Here is a 22,122-nt window from a genome sequence, read left to right as displayed (position 1 = left end):
CTGTCATTGCCAACAAAGGGTATATAACAAAGTATTGAGAAACTTTTGTTATTGACCAAATACTTATTTTCCACCATAATTTGCAAATAAATTCATTAAAAATCCTACAATGTGATTTTCTGGAGAAAATAAATTCTCATTTTGTCTGTCATAGTTGAAGTGTACCTATGATGAAAATTACAGGCCTCTCATCTTTTTAAGTGGGAGAACTTGCACAATTGGTGGCTGACTAAATACTTTTTTGCCCCACTGTATATATATTCTAAAAACCTGTTTTTGCTTTGTCATTATGGGTTATTGTGTGTAGATTGTTGAGGGGGAAAAAACAATTTAATACATTTTAGAATAAGGCTGTAAAGTAATACAATGTGGAAAGAGTCATGGGGTGTGAATACTTTCTGAATGCACTGTACATATTAGTAAAACAGTATGTAATATTATTAAAGTGACCAGTGATTCCATGTCTATATACATAGGGCAGCAACCTCTAAAGTGCAGGGTTGAGTAACCGAGTGGTAGCCGGCTAGCGAGGTACTGGGTGGAGGCTGGCTAGTGATGGCTATTTAACAATCTAATGGCCTTGAGATAGAAGCTGTTTTTCAGTCTCTCAGTCCCAGCTTTGATGCGCCTGTACTGACCTCGCCTTCTGGATGATAGCGGGTGAACAGGCCGTGGCTCGGGTGGTTGATGTCCTTGATTATCTTTTTGGGCGTCCTGTGACATCGGGTGGTGTAAGTGTCCTGGAGGGCAGGCAGTGACGCCAGTGATGCATTGGGCAGACAGCACCACCCTCTGGAGAGCCCTGCGGTTGCGGTCGGTGCAGTTGCCATACCAGGATGCTCTCAATGGTGCATCTGTAAAAGTTTGTGAGGGTCTCAGGGGGCAAGCCACATTTTTTCAGCCTCCTGATGTTGAAGAGGCGCTGCTGCGCGTTCTTCACCACACTGTCTGTGTGGGTGGACCATTTCAGATTGTCAGTGATATGTATGCCGAGGAACTTAAAGCTTTCACCTTCTCCACTGCGGCCACGTCAATGTGGATAGGGGTGTGCTCCCGCTGCTGTCTCCTGAAGTCCACAATCAGCTCCTTCGTTTTGTTGACATTGAGAGAGATTATTTTCCTGGCACCACTCCGCCAGGGCCCTCACCTCCTCCCTGTAGGTTGTCTTGCCATTGTTGGTAATCAGGCCAAAAACTGTTGTCGTCTGCAAACTTGATGATTGAGTTGGAGTCATGGATGTAAGGAGAGTACTGGACGGGGCAGAGCACACACCCTTGTGGGGCCCCTGTGTTGAGGATCAGTGTAGTGGAGGTGTTGTTTCCTACCTTCACCACCTGGGGGCGGCTCGTCAGGAAATCCAGGACCAAGTTGCACAGGGCGGGGTTCAGACCCAGGGCCCCGAGCTTAATGATGAGCATGGAGGGTACTATGGTGTTAAAGGCTGAGCTGTAGTCAATGACCAGCATTCTGACATAGGTATTCCATTTGTCCAGATGTGATAGGGCAGTGTGATGGCGATTGCATCGTCTGTGGATCTATTGGGGTGGTAAGCAAATTAAAGTGGGTCTAGGGTGTCGGGTAAGGTGGAGATGATGTGATCCTTAACTAGCCTCTCAAAGAACTTCATGATGACGGAAGTGAGTGCTACTGGGCAATAGTAATTTAGTTCAGTTACCTTTGCTTTCTTGGGTACAGGAACAACGGTGGACATCTTGAAGCAAGTTGGGACAGCAGACTGGGATAGATTGAATGTCCAGCTGGTCTGCACATGCTCTGCGGACACGGCTAGGGATGCCGTCTGGGCCGGCAACCTTGCAAGGGTTAACACGCTTAACTGTCTTACGTCGGTGGCACTGTGTTATCCTCAAAGTGGGAGAAAAATGTGTTTCGCACATTTATAAATAAATAATGTGTAAAGTTAAAACTAGCATCTATGAATAACGGCATAACGTGCAGTTTCTATGTAGCAGGGATTCCCCCAAGAGCGCACATGCGCAGTTGTTAACCATCTTCGCTGCTGTAATCGCAAATGTTTTAGGTGGAAGAGTACACATTTCCTGACTCAAAACGGATCCTACTTTGATCAAAATAGCTAATTCGGCCATATACTTTCAATAAAAACCAATGTCCACACTTCGCAGATTTCTGAATCATGGATTCACTGGCAATGAAGCAGAGCGAGGACTGCATCCAGCAACGTCACCGGTCACGTGACCAGTTTTTGCAGCTGTTTCAGTACAGCACTACAGAGAGGGTGAGAGGGCAAACTCCACTGAACTAGTTTCAATGTATGGAATCACTTGGGAGTTTCTGAATTTTGGGTCAACGTTTCCTTTAATAGGCTACATACCCTGTTAAGAGTTTGGTTCATAAAAGATTCCTTTTATAAGATGAAGTTGTGTTTTTCTTAAATCCCCTCATCTAACCTATACCTACTTATCTTTTATAGACACAAACACACTTACATACATAGTTGAGCACACACACGAACACAGGCCTACACAAACCCACACACAGGCCCCAACCCCTTCCTGTTTCAAAGAGTTTGGTAACTCAAAGACAGGGATTTAGGTCTGTGGCCTCGCAGGAAAGAACCGTCGTAACCCAGCTGCAGCACCATCCAACAAGGCTTAGCCTTCATGCTCCTGCATGCAGCAGTACAACTGAAAACAATATGTACAATTCAGACATTATACAGCTCAAAGCAATTCTTAGAAGCACTGAGATATGGCCAGGGCATATTAGAGAGAGACGGGCTCCTTGAAAAAAGACAATGTAGGCCAGGGATATTCAACTATATTCTTACGGGGCCAGGTGAAAAAAAAAGAAAAGAAAAGGTTAACGGCAGGGGGACGGACATTTTCCACATGCGATTATTCTTTGGAATAACTGAATAAAAAAGCAATGCACACATACACCAATAAAGCACTTAAATATTGCTACAAGTAATTAGGAAAGAAGTGGAGGGCACTCAACCAACAAAAGTTGAGGCGCAAACAAAAAAATTGCTAATTGAAAAGGAAAAAGGCGCAACCCTCATTCACCATTTAAACTATTAAAAGCTTCTTAAAAATCTGAAAACTAAGCGCCTCAATAATAACACAATGATAAGTCAAATCATCTAATGCCAAATTCCAGGAAAGTGTCATTTTGGCACTGAACATAAGATTTTGGCGTGATTTTTTGCAGATATTTTATTAATGTTCAGAATTGATTTAAGGGCCAGTCTAAATTAATAACGGCCCAGATCTGGCCAGCAGGCCGCTAGTTGAATAGCCTTGATCTAAGCCTAACAAAAAAAATGAGGATTTTTTTAGCCTACAACACAACATAGCCTAATCAGTAGCATTTTCAAAGGCAAAATGGGCATTTCATATGTGTTACCTATAATTTGTCTTCAATGTTGTGACCTTCAACTAAATAGGATAAAACATATCTCACTGCACAATTTTATTTGAAAGAATACTGTGCTTTAAGAAAAGAAAAACCCTCCAAATACACTGGAAGACATTTATAAGTTTAGTAATAGGTCTGCTGCTAAAATACTTTTAAGAGGAAATGAGAATTACAAGAGGGAAGTGGCTCAGGTTTAAAATATACTGCATTATAGCTCTGGCCGTGGGAAGAGAACAGCCAGACCAGACAACATTTATACTGTACAGGGCCTGCTCAGTTACACAGTAACACACGGTCAGTAACAAACATTTGCCAGATAGAGTTATAGAGGATTATTGCCATTAATCAAGCAAACAATTCAACACCCTCGAAAAGAACAAACCATAAATAGCCTGTACATGGGTTAACTTCACAGATTATGAAACTGCTCACCCTCCATAACTAATTACAACATGTTAAGAATTGGTAAAGAACAAAGGATGATATTGTGGGAGGAAAGACGGACAATTTCGACTTTTGACAAAAGAGAACTTGAGATACAGTTGAAGTTTACATACACTTTAGACAAATACATTTAAACTCAGTTTTTCACAATTCCTGACATTTAATCCTAGTAAATATTCCCTGTCTTCGGTCAGCTAGGATAACCACTTTATTTTAAGAATGTGAAATGTCAGAAAAATATTATTTTTTATTATAAAATATTATTATTTCAGCTTTTATTTCTTTCATCACGTTCCCAGTGGGTCAGATGTTAACATACACTTAATTAGTATTTGGTAGCATTGCCTTTAAATTGTTTAACTTTGGTCAAACTTTTTTTCGGTAGCCTTCCACAACCTTCCCACAATAAGTTGGGTAAATTTTGGCCCATTCCTCCTGACAGAGCTGGTGTAACTGAGTCAGGTTTTTAGGTCTGCTTGCTCGTACACACTTTTCAGTTCTGCCCACAAATGTTCTATAGGATTGAGGTTAGGGCTTAGTGATGGCAACTCCAATACCTGACTTTGTTGTCCTAAAGCCATTTTGACAACTTTGGAAGTATGCTTGGGGTCATTTTCCACTTGGAAGACCCATTTGCGACCAAGCTTTAACTTCCTGACTGATGTCTTGAGATGTTGCTTCAATATATCCACATAATAATTACCTTCCTCATGATGCCATCTATTTTGTGAAGTGCACCACCCCCACAACATGATGCTGCCACCCCCGTGCTTCACGGTTGGGATGGTGTTTTTTGGCTTGCAAGCCTCCCCCTTTTTCCCCCAAACATAATGATGGTTATTATTGCCAAACAGCTCTATTTTCGTTTCATCAGACCAGAGAATATATCTCCAAAAAGCACAATCTTTGTCCCCATGTGCAGTTACAAACCGTAGTCTGTTTTTTTAATGGTGGTTTTGGAGCAGTGGCGGCTTCTTCGTCTTGGCTAATTTCTTTTGTTTCTCCATAATGTCAAGCAAAGAGGCACTGAGTTTGAAGGTAGGCCTTGGAATACATCCACAGGTACACCTCCAATTGACTAAAATTATGTCAATTAGCCTATCAGAAGCTTCTAAAGCCTTGACATTTTCTGGAATTTTCCAAGCTGTTTAACGGTACAGTTAACTTAGTGTATGTACACTTCTGACCCACTGGAATTGTGATACAGTGAATTATAAGTGAAATAATCTGTCTGTAAACAATTGTTGGAAAAATTACTTGTGTCATGCACAGTAGATGTCCTAATCTACTTGCCCAAACTATAGTTTGTTAACAATAAATTTTTGGAGTGGTTGAAAAACGAGTTTTAATGACTCCAACCTAAGTGTATGTATACTTCCGACTTCAACTGTAAGTGTGAGCTAGTTTTACGGCTGCATGGTTAATCAAATTTGTATCTAAATTGCGATATTGACATGCGCAATATCCATATCGCAAGAGGCCGTGACATTTTCAAACGCAATTAGGCCGCCTGTAAAGCCTATTTTTTGTTTGTTTTTAACTATTGATTTATTCCTTGAGTTGACAGAGTTCTCTCTCAGTCCGTCTTCTTTTTGTCCGCTTCCCAGTCCTGCAGACAGTTCCTAGTGCTCAACATTCTCTTTGCATTTTTATTTTATTTCACCTTTATTTAACCAGGTAGGCCAGTTGAGAACAAGTAATCATTTACAACTGCGACCTGGTCAAGATAAAGCAAAGCAGTGCGACAAAAACAACACGGGGTTACACATGGAATAAACAAACGTACAGTCAATAACACAATAGAAAATCTGTATACAGTGTGTGCAAATGAAGTATGGCGGTAAGGCAATAAATAGGCCATAGTGGCGAAGTAATTACATTTTAGCAATTAACACTGGAGTGATAGATGTGCAGATGAGGATGTGTAAGTACAAATACTGGTATAAATACTGGTGAGCAAAAGAGCAGAAAAAAATCTATATAAGGATATGGTAGGTAGTTGTTTGGATGGGATATTTACAGATGGGCTATGTACAACTGCAGCGATCGGTAAGCTGCTCTGACAGCCGACGCTTGAAGTTAGTGAGGGAGATATAAGTCTCCAACTTCAGTGACTATTGCAATTCGTTCCAGTCATTGGCAGCAGAGAACTGGAAGGAAAGGAGGCCAAAGCAGGTGTTGCCTTTGGGGATGACCAGTGAAATATACCTGCTGGAGCGCGTGCTACGGGTGGGTGTTGCTATGGTGACCAGTGAGCTGAGATAAGGCGGAGCTTTACCTAGCAAAGACTTATAGATGATCTGGAGCCAGTGGGTTTGGCGACGAATATGTCGCATACAGGTCGCAATGGTGGGTAGTATATGGGGCTTTGGTGACAAAACGGATGGCACTGTGATAGACTGCAACCAATTTACTGAGTAGAGTGTTGGAGGCTATTTTGTAAATTACATCGACGAAGTCAAGGATTGGCAGGGTAGTCAGTTTTACGAGGGTATGTTTGGCAGCATGAGTGAAGGAGGCTTTGTTGCGAAATAGAAAGCCGATTCTAGATTTAACTTTGGATTGGAGGATGCTTAATGTGAGTCTGGAAGGAGAGTTTACAGTCTAGCCAGACACCTAGGTATTTATCGTTGTCCACATATTCTTAGTCAGGCAGGTGCAGGCAGTGATCGGTTGAAGAGCATGCATTTAGTTTAACTAGCGTTTAAGAGCAGTTGGAGGCCATGGAAGGAGTGTTGTATGGAGTTGAAGCCCGTTTGGAGGTTTGTTAGCACAGTGTCCAAAGAAGAGCCAAATGTATACAGAATGGTGTCGCCTGCGTATAGGTGGATCAAAGAATCACCCACAGCAAGAGCGACATTATTGATATATACAGAGAAAAGAGTTGGCCCAAGAATTGAACCCTGTGGCACCCCCATAGAGACTGCCAGAGGTCCGGACAATAGGCCCTCCGATTTGACACACTGAAATCTGAGAAGTAGTTAGTGAACCAGGCGAGGCAGTCATTAGAGAAACCAAGGCTGTTGAGTCTGCCGATAAGAATACAGTGATTGACAGAGTCGAAAGCCTTGGCCAGGTTGATGAAGACGGCTGCACAGTACTGTTTTTTATCAATAGTAGTTATGATATCGTTTAAGATCTTGAGCGTGGCTGCGATGCACGCATGACCAGCTGGGAAACCAGATTGCATAGCGGAGAAGGTATGGTGGGATTCGAGATGGTCGATGATCTGTTTGTTAACTTGGCTTTCGAAGACTTTAGAAAGGCAGGGCAGAATGGTTATAAATCTAAGAGTTTGGATCTAGAGTGTCTCCCCCTTTGAAGAGGGGGATGACCGCATGCATGGACCAAACAGCATGCAGTCAACAGAACGACGCAGCTTTCCACTTTGCTTGTTAATACAAATCCACGTTTTCTATATTATACGATTAGTTTGTGTAACTTCCTCTCTGCAAAATGCTAGTTAGTCGCTCTTAAGGTCTAAATGTGCCTAAAAAGTGTGTTAGCTCCTAATGCTAATTGCTAGCTATCTAAATCCACTGAGCTAGGGCAAAAATTGCTAGCAAACCTTTGCTTTAATACAGGCCGGTACCAGTGGAAGTATATCAGCACTGTTTGTGCAACAGCTTGTTCTTAAATCAGAGAGGGAAATATGAACGTACTATTTAAAATGTATTTAAATAATTGATTTAAACCTAATTAGGGTCCCATGGGAAACATTGACCAACACTTTGATTCATACTCTGTCACAAACATCTCCTCCCTTACTTTTCCATTCGTTGTCACGCCAAACTAAACTACAATCCAAGTGTCCACTGTATTCTAACCATAAAATTAGAATGATCATTTTATTTATGATTCCATCAGTTTACCTAAGTGTTCCGATCTATAAATCACAAGTAAAAACGCAGTATATGGTACAAAAATCACAATTCGATTTTTTTTGCTCATATTGTGCAGCCCTAGCTAGTATCAGTGATCGTTTGACGATCTACTAGGACAGCCAGCTGACATAGTTACAAAAAAACAATTAGCTCTGACTGAATCCAAAGTCAAGTCGTTACGCAAGACCAAAACTTCCTTTCGACATTGTTTGCACAGATATGTTCCAATTCAGTCAATACAGGGCAGTGGCCAGAAGCATTCTAAAGGCTACTTCCCAAAAAGATTACAGAAGCAAAACTACAAACAACTGAGAACCTCACCACTACACACCAATGGGTATTAGGCCTAGCTACACCATGGCTATAGAACTAAAGGTGGTGTTATGTAGGCTATCTCATTACATATCGCAATATAATTTTGTGACAATATTATTTTTTGCTACTGCAGGTAGCGTTAGCTGGCACTAGTCGGCTGCGCCAAAACGTCTGTTTTTTTTCATCCTATAGCTTAATTCTCCATGCTCTTTCTAAATAGTGAGAAAACATATTTTCAGGACTTTTATTTCCCTGACTGATCTAAACTCGTTCTCATGCTCTCTAGTGAGAAATGTGTTTGCAACATCAAATAGCATTAAAATTGCAGTATCGAATCGCAATACATATAGAATTGTGATAATCGCAATACATATTGTATCGGCAACTTAAATACTAGCCTAAAAAGATAAGCATTATTTCACAGAGCAATTAACACAACCATAAACTACTTGCCAAACAGTTGAAGTAGCTATGCGCTGTTGTCAAGGCAGGATGCTCACATTCAAATCAGTGGTTGTTTGGGTCAAATGTGTTTTGGAAAGTCAGAAAGAGGAATAGAGTGAGGGGCAGAACAGACCCCCAGGTGATAAGATCACAACAACCCACATTGACAGACAAACGCTGAGCTGTCAAATAAATCACCCTGATAGAAAGAAGACTGAGGAATCATTTGACTGGCAAACAACTACACTAAACAATCAAAATATTAGACTAACCCTAATCATTCAATGACTTAAAACAAATTACATAAAACAAATAGCATCAAATGGCTAAACTTAGCAAAATATTTTGGCTAACTAAACAGTAAATGTACAGTGTGTAGGTCTATAGCCTGTAGGCCTATTTGTTGAGTTACAATCGTTTAAAAAGGAAAATAACTTAGTGAATGAATGTTCAGCACAGTAGTACACAGACCTAGATGCTCCCTCATAAGGATATGAATGAACGCTGTTGTGTCTACATCTATAGGAGACACAACGGCATACATGTGACCTACTTTGTGTGTGGATGTACTGACAAGTCTGTGCAACTGATAAAAGCAAACACACACTACATGTTAAGGTTTTTAAATGTACGTAAATTGTAAAGTCTTGTCTCTAATGTCTTGGACTCCAGTAAGACTAGCTGTCGCCATTGCATCGGCTAATGGGATCCTAATAAAATCAAAGAAATATAATCAAGTCCAAGATAGCTAGACACACCCTGATTCATGTCCTTCCCTTTGTTTGATTACATTTTACGTTTTTGGATAACTAGGCTACCTTCTTCAACCACACGTTATAAATAGTCCTTCCTCTTTTCAGTGCAACATGCAGACCGGATATTTAACACGGTGGTATGTATTTCACATTCTCAGAAAAAAAAGCTATTAATCCTTAAGAGTCGATTGACGCACCCCAGTTATAGCGCTGTTTGTCAGACCAAGGAGACATCACAAAATCAGTCTTCTCACAAAAAGCATCTGAACGGTTTGGTGTAAAAGATGAGACTCTCACGAACACAATGGCGTTTTCCATGTTGCTCTACGATCCCCACTACCCCACGGGACTGAAGGTAGCCCAGTACCATTTAACTTTTTTTTTTTTTTTTTTTTAAGTATGGAAGTAGTTTTGTACCCAAAAAAAAGGGGGTTAAATGTGTCTAAAACATATATACACTGAACAAAAATATAAATGTAACATGTAAAGTGTTGGTCCCATGTTCCATGAGCTGAAATGTTCTGTATGCACAAAAAGCTTATTTCTCACAACTTTGTTTACCTCCCTGTTAGTGAGCATTTCTCCTTTGTCAAGATAATCCATCCAACTGACAGATGTGACATATCAAGAAGCTGAGTAAACAGCATGATCATTACACAGGCGCACCTTGTGCTGGGATCAATAAAAGGCCACAACAAGTTGAGGGTGCGTGCAATTGTCATGATGACTGCCGGAATGTACACCAGAGCGGTTGCCAGAGAATTACATTTGTCTACCATAAGCTTCCAACATTGTTTTAGAGAATTTGGCAGTATGTCCAACCGGCCTCACAAACACAGACCACGCCAGTCAAGGAGCCCCATGTCCAGCTTCTTCACCTGCGGGATCTTCTGAGGGGGGAGGGTTGATGCTGAGGAGTATTTCTCTGTAATAAAGCCCTTTTCTGGGGAAAAACTCATTCTGATTGGATGGGCCTAGGTCCCCAGTGGGTGGACAGTCATGTGAAATCCATAGATTAGGGCCTAATGAATTTATTTCAATTGATTGATTTCCTTTTATGAACTGTAACTCAGCAACATCTTTGAAATTGTTGCATTTATATTTTTGTTCAGTATATGTATTTCCTGACTGTTCTTATATATCTTCTAGATAGACGACAGACACTTCAAAACCTTATTACTTAAGATACATTTTTTGACGGTCTGCCATTTCTGAATGAGTTATTCAATGCGTTTCTATGGGCTACAGTAGTAAAGGCCAAACTCAATATTTTATCCCCACATTTTGTTAAATATATTTTTTATACCTACAAGGGTCCTGAAAATCTAAATCAAATAACAAAAAAAGATCCATGGTATAACCATCTTAAACCCCAACGGTTTAGACTTTTAGGGATTAAGAACCTGTACGAATGAGTCTTTGCAGGTGTCAGTGAGTAGCGCACATATTCCCATTCAACCACATGTTTTTCGTCAGACAGCTTTGTGCTATTTTGATGAAGGAAAAAGCTGTGGAACTTTAAACATTTGCTATGCGAAATAAAAGCATATTCATCACACTTGACCCATGATGCTAACAGAGAAGGGTCCAGAAACTTCCAACAAAATGACAATGTAACCTATTGAGCATCCCATTGTATTTATACATATATGACTCACAACAATACATCTGTGGTTTAATGTCCTACTCCACAGTTCCCCAACTGGCAGCTCTAGGGCCAAAAATGGCCTGCGAGGGATTTTATTTGGCCCCCTAATTTTTCACAGCAAAAAAAATATATAGATATATTTTGTTGTTGGACATAAAAGACTAAAAACACCAGCAAAACAGCTCCAAGTGATTTACATATTGTAAATCTATTATTTCCAAGTATTCCCACACGTAATAGAGATATGTGATCGTATACAAATGCAAACAATGTTTGAAATTACTATGTTTCAGTCAAATGTTATATCTGTTTGGGCTTCTTGCTGTCAATTTGCAGTATTCAAATTATTTGAAAATTATGTTCCGGCCCCCTGACCATCCTTTAAGAAGAAAAAAATGTATCGTCCCGAGGCTGAATGCAGCTGATGATCCACATGGTTTACTATAATGCTACTGTGAGGAGAAACAGTAAGGTATACATGCTTATAGCCTAAAATCCACCCACCCATCCTGATACAAAAAAACAGGGTCGTGTTGTGCAATTCCTTTTCACGGTGCGATTGCATCCAAAATTCTCCTCATCCTCTCAATTCAAAACACCACTAATAGAAAACAAACTGTAAAATATATGAAAATGCAGACAAATAACAAAATGGGACTGTCAGTTTGTGGGAAGATGTGTGAATACACTGATCAGATCCATAACAGATCACATTAATGGGAAACGATATATAGGGTTAGGGTTCCCACACGGAAAACAGACATTAGACAGAGGTGTACCTATGCTAATTAGCTATCTGTGTCTCTGAACACCTCTGCGGAAACAAAAGACAGGCGCCACAACGTGTTGCCACTGAAAAATACTGTCGGATGGCTGCAACTGTGTTAAAAGCAGTTTAAACAGTTTACAGTAAGTGTAGATTTAGCATTTGTGTTTTTTATTATTATTTTGTATATATCAAAGTAGTACCACAATTGAAAATCGATACACGGTTTAATGGAGTATTTGGCCGTTTTGGCTGCCAGAGCCAATTCGCCTCTACACAGAACATGGAAGGTCCTTGGACTATAAGGAATAACATTAGGCTCCTGGCGGGTAGGAGCGTTGGCCCAGTAACTAAAAGGTTGCTGGATCGAATCCCTGACAAGGTAAAAATCTGTCGTTCTGCCCCTGAGCAAGGCAGTTAACCCACTGTTCGCCGGGCGCCTAAAACGTGGATGTTGATTAAGGCAGCCCTACACACCTCTCTGATTCTGAGGGGTTTTGTTAAATGCAGAAGACACATTTCAGTTAAATGCATTCAGTTGTACAACTGACTAGGTATCCCCCTATCCCTTTCCTTTAGTCCATTGTTGGACTCGACTGATGGCTAATTCCAGCCAGCATGAATATAAAAAGGGATCAGGCGGGGCTTACTGTTCCGTTCCCACCATCTTCCTTTACCTTCAATTAATAATTACCAAATACATTGGATCATATGTTGGCCATCCTATGCTCTGTGCTGCTGCTGTCACTAGGAAGAACAAACACACAGAACCACATACATCATGGTCCTTGATTATGTAATATATTGAATATGAAACAACACATGCCAAGTTCAAGGACAAAGCCTCCCTGCAATATATCAATCAACCCGATGTGTGCGAGGCAGATAGATTGAATGGAGAACATCGGCGTCTTGGGGCACAAAACTGTTGAAATGTCAGCGTATGAACGCATTTCAACCGTCTAGAATAAGAAATATGGACGCCATTCTTTTGAGAGCATTGGAAGACTGGAATAAGAGCGAAGCATCCTTGCATTATCTATTTGTTTTTAAATTAATGGCTATATGTCATGTCTACATCTGGATTAAGTTGATCCCAAATGCAGATAAAATGTTTGTGTAATCGCCAATGCGTTGCAAGACACTGTACTGCACATCGTACTGTGAATGGACACCCAGGTACTTTATGAATGGAAGTGGTCACATGACCGCACCACCTCCCGACCAGATATTTCTCACTGACTGTCAACAAGCGCACGAAAGCGATCAGTCCATTAAAACAATACGGATTTACAGCGATAAATAATTTAAATGTACACAAATGACCGTATTTCAAGTTCACAATCACATAAATACTGCTTTCCGGGTTCAGGCCAGTACATTTGGAACGCATTGCGTCCATTAAAAAAAAATATATATGAATGAGATTGTAATATGCAAATGAGTGTGATTGAGAAAAAATATGGCGTCTTCTACTTCTGGATTCTGACATTGCAGCAACCAGTTTACAGCCACATTAACATTGAATAATTATAATATTGAGGGAATATTTTTTTAAATCACATTACTATTTTATGATACTCTCTTAGTTCATGTAGAGGAGTTAACGTTAACCTGTTATCAAATGCCAAGAAAACACTATCGTAGATAATATTGAATCTTATGACAAGATCATTTTAAAGCTGATAAGCATAGGGTCTTAAATCCTATGTACAAACACATCATCTAGCCACGGTGACTGTATGTGTGACTACATCGTGTCATTTATTACAGTCTGAAATAGCAACAGATATTATCCAATTGCTGTCAAATCATAAAGGTATTCTTCAAAGACAATATTGATGAAACAACTACCATGTATTGCATTAATTGAGGCTATTGTTATAAAGTGGACTGTATACCATCTTCTGTACAGTTGTCAAAATTACATTTAGCATCTCTCGTTGCCATAATATAATAAGAGTCCTCTATTTCTATTAAATCCAGTCCCAAAACACATTGGTTTATTTTATATTATCACAACAAACAAAATAGATGTTTGTCTTTTGTATTACTTCAATAGTAATCGAATTTAAATATGAAAGTGTGTAGAACCAATGTGCAGAAGCAATGATCCTAGTGGAACAGAGTAGTCATTTAGAATCCTGCAAATCATTGCAGTGAAGATTAGACACATGAAGGACATCGTTGCATTCTAGAATGTGGGGTAAAATGTACTCACTCGTTGTTTGGATTTGTCGAATCTTCGCTCATCTTTTCTCAAGGGGATCCAAATCCTGGCAATAGCATCGAGGACGCAGTGACGGCGGGGAAATAAACCGCAAATATCACCATTTTCTTTTGCATAAAACACCCAGATATTGGATAAAAGTAAATGGTCTTACAGTGGTGTATGCATAAGTGAGCTTTATTTCGGAAAACCAAGTAGCCTAGCTAGCTGTAACTAAATTGCCAGGAGGAATGACAACCGATGATTCATTTTATCTTCCCTGGAAGTAAAATCCAACCAGAATAAAATACACAGTTTCGTCATCCTCATCGCCAACACGAAATCCAATGCGTTCAGATGCTACATTTTTTACAAAATAAACCCGACATTTGGCACGTTATTCGTGTTTAGCTATCGAGCGTTCCCTCGCCAACTTCAGGTCCAGGACAACACTTGAAAAGCGCTGCAGCGTTGATCCGCCAATGTGTCGGTGTACGTTGAATTATAACCTCCACAACTGGGGGGAAAAGACAGGCCTACAAACTAATTTCAGTTGTGAAATTGAAGTACATTAGGCAAAAACGGTGAGTAAAATTTTCTCGAAGAAGTTGTTGGACATCTGCTTTAATCGAATTCCATTTTCAACTCGGGCAATGAACATCGGAAAACTGGGCGGAAGCGTCGACCCAGCTCGAGAATGAAATCCTTCCGCGTGGCCGCAAAAAACATATAGGTCAAAGGAATCTCAACTATTAATACAATTACTTACATCTACTCGAAACATATTTAATTCGTTTTCATGTTCAAATATGCCTGTGTCATTTGGCATATACATTGATTATTTATATCCAAAGTTTACCTAAAGTAGTCCCTGCACTTCCCGAACGAAGTTTCCTTTCAATCACGCATTGATACACAGAAAAGGGAAGCGTCTGTGTGATAGCACGCAAAATAGAAAATAATATGTAGGAAGGATTGTGTGTGTGACTGTGTAATAGCACCGCCAATATCAAGTGTAGATTCTGATAATTAACTTGGGTTGCATTTCGCGCATTATTATCACATAAAAAAAACATTTTCATACTGGATGACTAGTGCTATAAAATGGAGGAGATAGTTTAGACATACAGTATGAGCCGAATACATGGTGCAGCACGTGGAATTACATCAGATTCCCTTCATGATTTCAAATAGCAGAGAAGGAAGGCTATAGTTGTATTCTTCAATCTGCTTCTCATTTATTGGCTGTAGGCTTGATCTTAAGTTTAGGTCTGAGGCCCGATATGTGATTGGTGATTCGTGTAATTTGTTTGACTTTGAATTGCATACAATTATTGTATCATGTTGAAATCCCAAATAACATTTTATCTGCAGCGACCTCATGGCCAGGCCAGGAAAATTATCCTGAGTATATTTACTGCGACCAGAATATCATTTTCTCAAAACTGTTACCTTTTTTCTTGTATGTAAAAGGTCATAATAATACACAATAATATTATGTTTTAATCTAAATTATACTTGAAGACAGGTAATAATGTTAGCCAGGTATTTAAGCCCTTCACAGCCATAGCTTTAGAAAATAATAGATTCTTGAATGAAATTCCATTAACCAGCAAGTGCAGGCCTTTGACAAAACCTACTCCACTCAGCATGTTTACAGATCTTTAACTATATTATAATTATTGTATTGTTCTAGCTACGTGTTTCTCCAAAAGATAGTGTGAATGTAGCATAATGTGCTATTACATTGGCATTCCGCGGACAACCATTGGAAATTGGGAAATATCTCTGAGCTCTCCTTGTTGGATTTCATTCATGTGTTTTGTGAGATAGAGACAGCTAGAAAACAAATGCAATACCAATTGACAAGTTAACTGCAAATCCATATGGTATGAATTCATCTTATTCACTAGACTAGTTGAAGATTTGTGATATGCAACCAATGGGGTGGTTATATAAGTCTTTATGCTATTGGATTTCTGTGCTGTGTGGAATGGCAAGAGATCAGGCTAAATGATTCTACCCGGTTGTCATAGTGACAGTATGTTGTGTCAGAAGTTTCTTTGTATTTCACTGGCTCCCATACAGCTTGTGCTACGGCCTATGTAGCAGCTGTATAAAACAGCCCCAATCAGTAGATACAGTACATTGCTCTATCTAATGAGATGCATAGTTAACGCATATTGAACTGCTCTCAGGTGTTTGAAAATATGTCCTATCTGTCATGACAGTGGGGGGTGGAGCTTATCAGTGTAACACAATGGTCTGATTTGGTGGGTAGCTGCTGATATTCTCAGAACAAAGGTTGAGTTTTTTTGTTCAGGTTAATTTTCCAACAATATGGTGCAGTCTCGATGGCCCAATTATGTACAGTCTCATACGCATGTCGATGTTATCAAACAGATGTTGGTGGCAATGGATTCATAAAATGAACTCATTTTAAAAAGTCGGCTACAGTAGTGCACTTTTCACCCCTCCGTTCATAAATAGAATCAAGCATCCTCATGCTTAGGCTTACGTCCACATGCCCAAATAAAGTGTCATTTGAGAAGAAAACCAATGACCATCTTTGAATTTTCCCACTAGCATGCCTCTATCCTTTGGAGTGTTCAGAGTTCAGGAAGTCAGCTTGTTTTCTCATCTCACAAATATGAATTGCCTATATTGCATTTCCTGTGTTGTTCACTCAACACAGTGTACTGAGCAAAAGGGCAACAGGATGTTTAGCTCACAGAGAGAAGCCTTAGTGCACTACTTCCCTCACAACGAGCAATAAGGGTCAACTGTTGAAGGAGATATATAACATAATGAATCAATAAGATGTTGACCTACTTACAGTACCTGAAGATTAGATCTATAACAGGGTTAGCTTCTCAAGTCTTAACCCAATGAGTTCCACCATAACGGTGCGTTTTAGGATTCTAACCCCTTTTAAACAAGTTTCAAGTTTTAATGTCACATGCACAATCACAGTGAAATGTCTTTCTAAACATTGTGTGTTTGAGCTACCGACTTCTGGGTTGTACCGTTGGATTTGTCTATTTCTTCTGCATCCGTAGATACCATTAGTCTGTATGTTTAACAGGGGTTGAGCTAGAGTGGTGTTTGTGAGGCAAGGGTGGATCCCGAAGGTGCCCAAGGGGGCGGGTCTTTTTCCAAAAACGTCTGAATGTCTGAATGGTTTGAGCTACAAACTATTGAAAGCTAAGACTCTCACACTCACAAGCTACACACAAGTAATTAGAAGGTAAGATGTTCTTCTACATAGAAGATCATAGGAAATCCCAGGACATAGTGTCTATAATACTGTAATAAGCTCACGTAGTTGATGTCAAAATCCACACAGTTGACAATTCCCAGTGAGCAAACGATTTCTGTACAGCATTCATATAAATACATTTTTATCCGGTTTTTGCTTTGGTGGACCTTGTTTTTCTTATTGACATTTGTCAATAAACTCATGAATAAAACTGTTTATGTCAAATAGTTTTGTGTTCTACTTGTAGCCCTGGTTGTTCTGATAAGAAAATGGTAAAACACTTAATTGTGAGGCTAAAAATAAAGGCTGGACATGCAGATAAATGAAAATCAGATAAACTAAAAGCCGATTTTTTCTTGTGTCTCAGGGCTGATAGGGTTAAGGGAGTAACAACTCATGGCAACGCACTTCATAGATGTAGCAACACATTTTTTATAGATGCAGTAGATCTCTGTTAGACAAATAATTCACTCACACTGCAAAAATGCCCAACAAAATTCAACATTCCAAGGAAAGTGAGTTATGACACACATTGAAACACAGTCTAGGGACACAACGTGGCTACTGAAGGAAGATGCTCAAGGCGAAACATGTCCAAAGCTGCGTTCTATTCAAAACAGTAGCAGCACCAGTTTCTAGCTCTCATATTTGACCACAATTAGGTGACGACCTCAAACTCAGGTGATCACAGGTGATCGCTATAATAAGCAGCAGAGTAGACAGACATCCTCTGGTCACAAAGGTCCCTCTTTGTATGAACATTATGGCGAGAACTGGATGTGTGTACATCATCAGACGTTCAGTCTGTGGAGACCTCCTGGAGCCCGTAAAGAGAAGATGATAAACCACAAATCTTAAAGACACTGATCTAAGGATCCTGAGCCTTTTTTATATACATTGTGTCCCTCTCTCTCTTGTTTATTTGGTGTAAACCACAACGGGTTGGGTTCCCTTTATGTTCCTTTTGACTTCAATTTACCATCTAACCAGACAATGTACTAGCCTAGTCTACGGGCTGGGACCCAACTCAACAGAGGTGGGGCTTTGAACAAGAGGTACTGTTTAAAGGGCTGCCAGCTGAACACAACAATGCATACCTATGATTAGTGCGGGTCCAGCCTCGGAAGCTCGTGGCTGTCAGGCACACTAATTGCTGGGTGTCGAGCGGAAAAGGTGTAGCTGCTCCAAGGAGAGGAAGTGTTAGGGCCTTCAGGCATATTTGACTACTGCATATGTATGTGGACCTATGACTGCCTGTGGGACTTTTTCACCAGAACGTGACTAAAACTGGTTTAGAGTAGACAGACAACACTGCATGGTAATATTGAAGTACTTTTGAGGTAGCGACATGTGACTATGAGTCCATGTGTTGGACCTGTTGTTGACCCACCTAAGGAGAGTGTACTTATCTAGGAAATTGGCCAGTTAGAGAATCTGGCTAAATGGATGGGTAAAGTGTGTCATGCTTAGAGAGTTGAGGGATGTGCTTGACCAAATTGAAATAGCCCCTGTTTAGTTCAATAACATACTGCACTGTGGGCTTAAAATTGATACTTGGACTATTTGTTTTCGTTTTAACTTACAATGGGCCTTTTCTAGTAATTTCAGACTAGTTTCTGTGGTTGTATGTTAGTGTTATTTAAACCTGATCCTGTTAAAGCAGGGAACTGTGTTTTGGGTGAGGTAGACAGGCCTTTGTTGCTTGGGGGTGGGGGTGGGGGTGGGGGGGTGGTGTATTTGGGCAGCGTCAGTTGAATTGGCTTCCCTGTAATCATCCGACCCCACAGGATAAAAGGGATTAATGAACACGTTGGAAAGGAAGTTACAGATGACTGTTTACCATTCTCATGGGGATGTTACAAAGAGCAGAGAACGAGAAGGAGAGACAGAGAGACCGACAGACAGACAGAAAGAGAGAGGCACATAGAAGTTTAAAGGTTACCCTCATTGTATTGATAAAGGCCCCCTTATTGATTATCTATGTGAATATTCAGTGTATATACTCCTACAATGTACTCAGCGGATTGACCCATTGTTGTCTCACAAATCTCACTGTGTATGTGGTTTTCACACAGTCAGACAGCCAATATGACAAATGAATTGACAAACACTGCAGCGATGAATCTGAAATGAGTTATGAATGTGGTGTGTTTCTGTGAAAACTGTTTTCAATTTCAGTCCCCCATTGCCTAACCTGGCCCGGAGACTTTTCCAGTCTCCCTCAAACCCGGAGGAGGAATCACTGATGGAAAGCTCTGAGTCACACATGACTCCCCATCTTACTCTTTGCAAGAATATTTGAATATTTTTTCTCCCGTTGAGCATCCCCCAACACTCACCCAGACACCCACCCACACAACCAGTGACAATATGGTCCCCACTCCCTCCCGACTTCAGCTGTGTGACCCCCCCTTCCTCCCCCATCCTCCCCTTAATCCTTCCCGCTTCATCTGGGAACCACCAGTACCTCCTCCATAAAGAGGTGCATTGTGCCCAGATTATTTGATTGTTTTCAGATGTCAGAGCTTTTCCTACACAAAAGAGGAAGAACAGGGGCCTGTCCAGAAAAGCCTCTCGGGGCTGCTTAGCCCCCAGGGGTGGGTGGGGTGGGGGTGGTGGGGGTGGATGGAGAGACACAGGGGGATCGGCGGCGGGCTAGGGGAGCGGACACACGACTCAGGAAGTGACCCCTGCGATGCAAGATTACACACAATGTGCTCTCACACAACTTCTTCTAGTCCCTTCGCTCGGAACGTACCAAGTGCCGAGGCAGCCAAAGGGGTGGCACGGGAAGAGCGAAGGAAGGAATCCTCCTGGCTGCTCTCTTCAACATCCATTCAGAAAGGCTTGATGCTGGGTGGGGGCGGCACTTCAGGGATGAAAAGTAGCCGTATGGAAATGGATGAGTAGTAGGCAGGGGTGAGAGGTGAGGGTTGGGGATGAGGTGGGTGGGTGTTGGCCCGCTCTACCAGCAGATGTGAACAGGGATGGAGGGATGGAAGGAGGGGAGGGGTGGAAGTAGAGGGGAAGGTATGGGGTGATGCAGGAATAGGGGGAAGCAAGCGGAACCACGAAGGGAAAGGTATAGTACACTATGCTAGGGAATAATGAGTGTTATTCAGGGCTTTTTAAGCATGGAGTCCCGTGCCTGTCAAATAGCATGTAACCAGCAGCTTTTCTTTCTCTGTGTGTGTGTGTGTGATGGTCGAGTAGTGTGGAGGGGAAGCAGCTCGCTAACGCTGAATGGCGCTTTTGTTCCGGGGTCGTTGCGTTTTTTTATATTCGACCGAGACTGCAGATACAACCGTCTTTGCATGAGAGGAGCAATAAAATGTGGTCTCTTCCTACACCCTCCCTCCATCCCCCCTCTCTCCCATTCGCCCTTTCTACCTGTCCCCCTCAACCTTGAGAAGAGGCTAGTGTCATTGGGCTCTTCAGAGTGCGGCTGTGTTTGTCCAGTGAGAAAAGAAGGAGGGATTTGTGAAAATATGGAGGAGAGAAAGTACATATCAGGCCTTTGCCTTATGATTCCTGCAGAGCTCAGAGATGGAGGGAGCAAACCTGATGATGAGAGAGCAAATGAAAAAAGGACCCGGATGATGGTGCCACACACACACACACACACATACACTCCACCCCCATCCGCACTGTCCGTGTGTGACTCACAGAGCAACGGCAGCAGCACCGTGAGAACGTGAAGCTGGCTGTACATTCACAGTGTATTCAAACCCTGCTCTAAATAGCTGTGCCTCCTCTGAACAGAAAAATCCATGCATTCGAAATGACTAAACCATACATTAATTAAATATACTTTTTCACGCAGCTCTCAAAGGAGCGCTGCACAGACAATGGCAGTTTGTCTCTCCCTTGCCTACATACCATATGTGTATGACTCATTCATGGGAATGAGTCAGACTGTATGGGTGCAACTAATCATGTATGTATGTATGTATGTATGTATGTATGTATGTATGTATGTATGTATGTATGTATGTATGTATGTATGTATGTATGTATGTATGTATGTATGTGGATGTACTTAAATGTGTTTTACATGATATTGTGTGTATATTGTGTGTATCTGTATGATACAGAGTTGAATGATCATGGCTAATGTCATACTGACCAAGTGCAATAATATATATATATATTTTTTTTAAAGGATGTACTATTTGTTTTTGTATTTGGAGTCATATATGTATGTTCACCAATAGATGTTTGCACATGGGGTGGGAATAAGCATGTATGTGCATGTTTTATGTGTGATTAAGCATGAATATGAACATGTGTGTTTGTGGGGTGGTCTCTGTGTGTGTGTTTGTTTGGGGGATATTCTGTGTGTGTGTGTGTGTGTGTGTGTGTGTGTGTGTGTGTGTGTGTGTGTGTGTGTGTGTGTGTGTGTGTGTGTGCATGTGTGAGTGCGTGCTTGTGCATACATGCATGTGTGTTTGCATGTGTGTGTGTGTTCTGGCCCCCTCCTCACAGAGCAGAATGCACCTGGCCTGACAGGCAGGCGGTGGAATGCTGCTGGCCCGTCTCTCACCCAGGGAGGCTAGGCTGGAATGTGGCCAAGGCCCTCTCTCTTTCTCTACACTGAACAGAGCTCCAGGTTGAGGTACACCCACCCACACCCACACACACACAAACACGGTTGCACTCACTTCTATCAGATATCATAGTCCTTAGGCCAGGGTCAGCCTGCCGCCAAGGGCTCTACATGCACCTGTGTGTGTGTGTGTGTGTGTGTGTGTGTGTGTGTGTGTGTGTGTGTGTGTGTGTGTGTGTGTGTGTGTGTGTGTGTGTGTGTGTGTGTGTGTGTGAGAGAGAGAAAGAAACTGGGTGTGTCTGATCGAATGTGCCTGCGTGCCTGCCTGTGCGTGTGTTTGCTCGGATGAACAAATGTATCTGGAGTGCAACCTGAGAGCAATGAATTTTTCCTTTGGAGCAGAAGCTGTGTAATTTTTATTGCTTCACGCATTGTTATTAAATCGTTCCATGGTGC

The 22,122-nt window shown here is 41.2% G+C and overlaps 1 protein-coding gene across 1 annotated transcript in view; it reads right to left on the bottom strand.

Annotated features, from left to right (window-relative positions):
- The window catches only part of spred1 (sprouty related EVH1 domain containing 1), a 67,148-nt gene extending 52,379 nt beyond the window's left edge, over positions 1 to 14,769 (bottom strand). Inside the window, exon 1 of the mRNA XM_055863512.1 lies at positions 13,874 to 14,769. Within this exon, the coding sequence (XP_055719487.1) occupies positions 13,874 to 13,905 (32 nt within the window). The 5' untranslated portion in view covers positions 13,906 to 14,769. The remainder of the gene's footprint in view (positions 1 to 13,873) is intronic.
- Between the last annotated feature and the right edge of the window lie 7,353 nt (positions 14,770 to 22,122).

The sequence above is a fragment of the Salvelinus fontinalis genome, chromosome 15, assembly GCF_029448725.1.
Source record: "Salvelinus fontinalis isolate EN_2023a chromosome 15, ASM2944872v1, whole genome shotgun sequence".
Taxonomy (NCBI): Eukaryota; Metazoa; Chordata; class Actinopteri; order Salmoniformes; family Salmonidae; genus Salvelinus; species Salvelinus fontinalis.
This window is presented reverse-complemented; position numbering and strand designations above follow the sequence as displayed.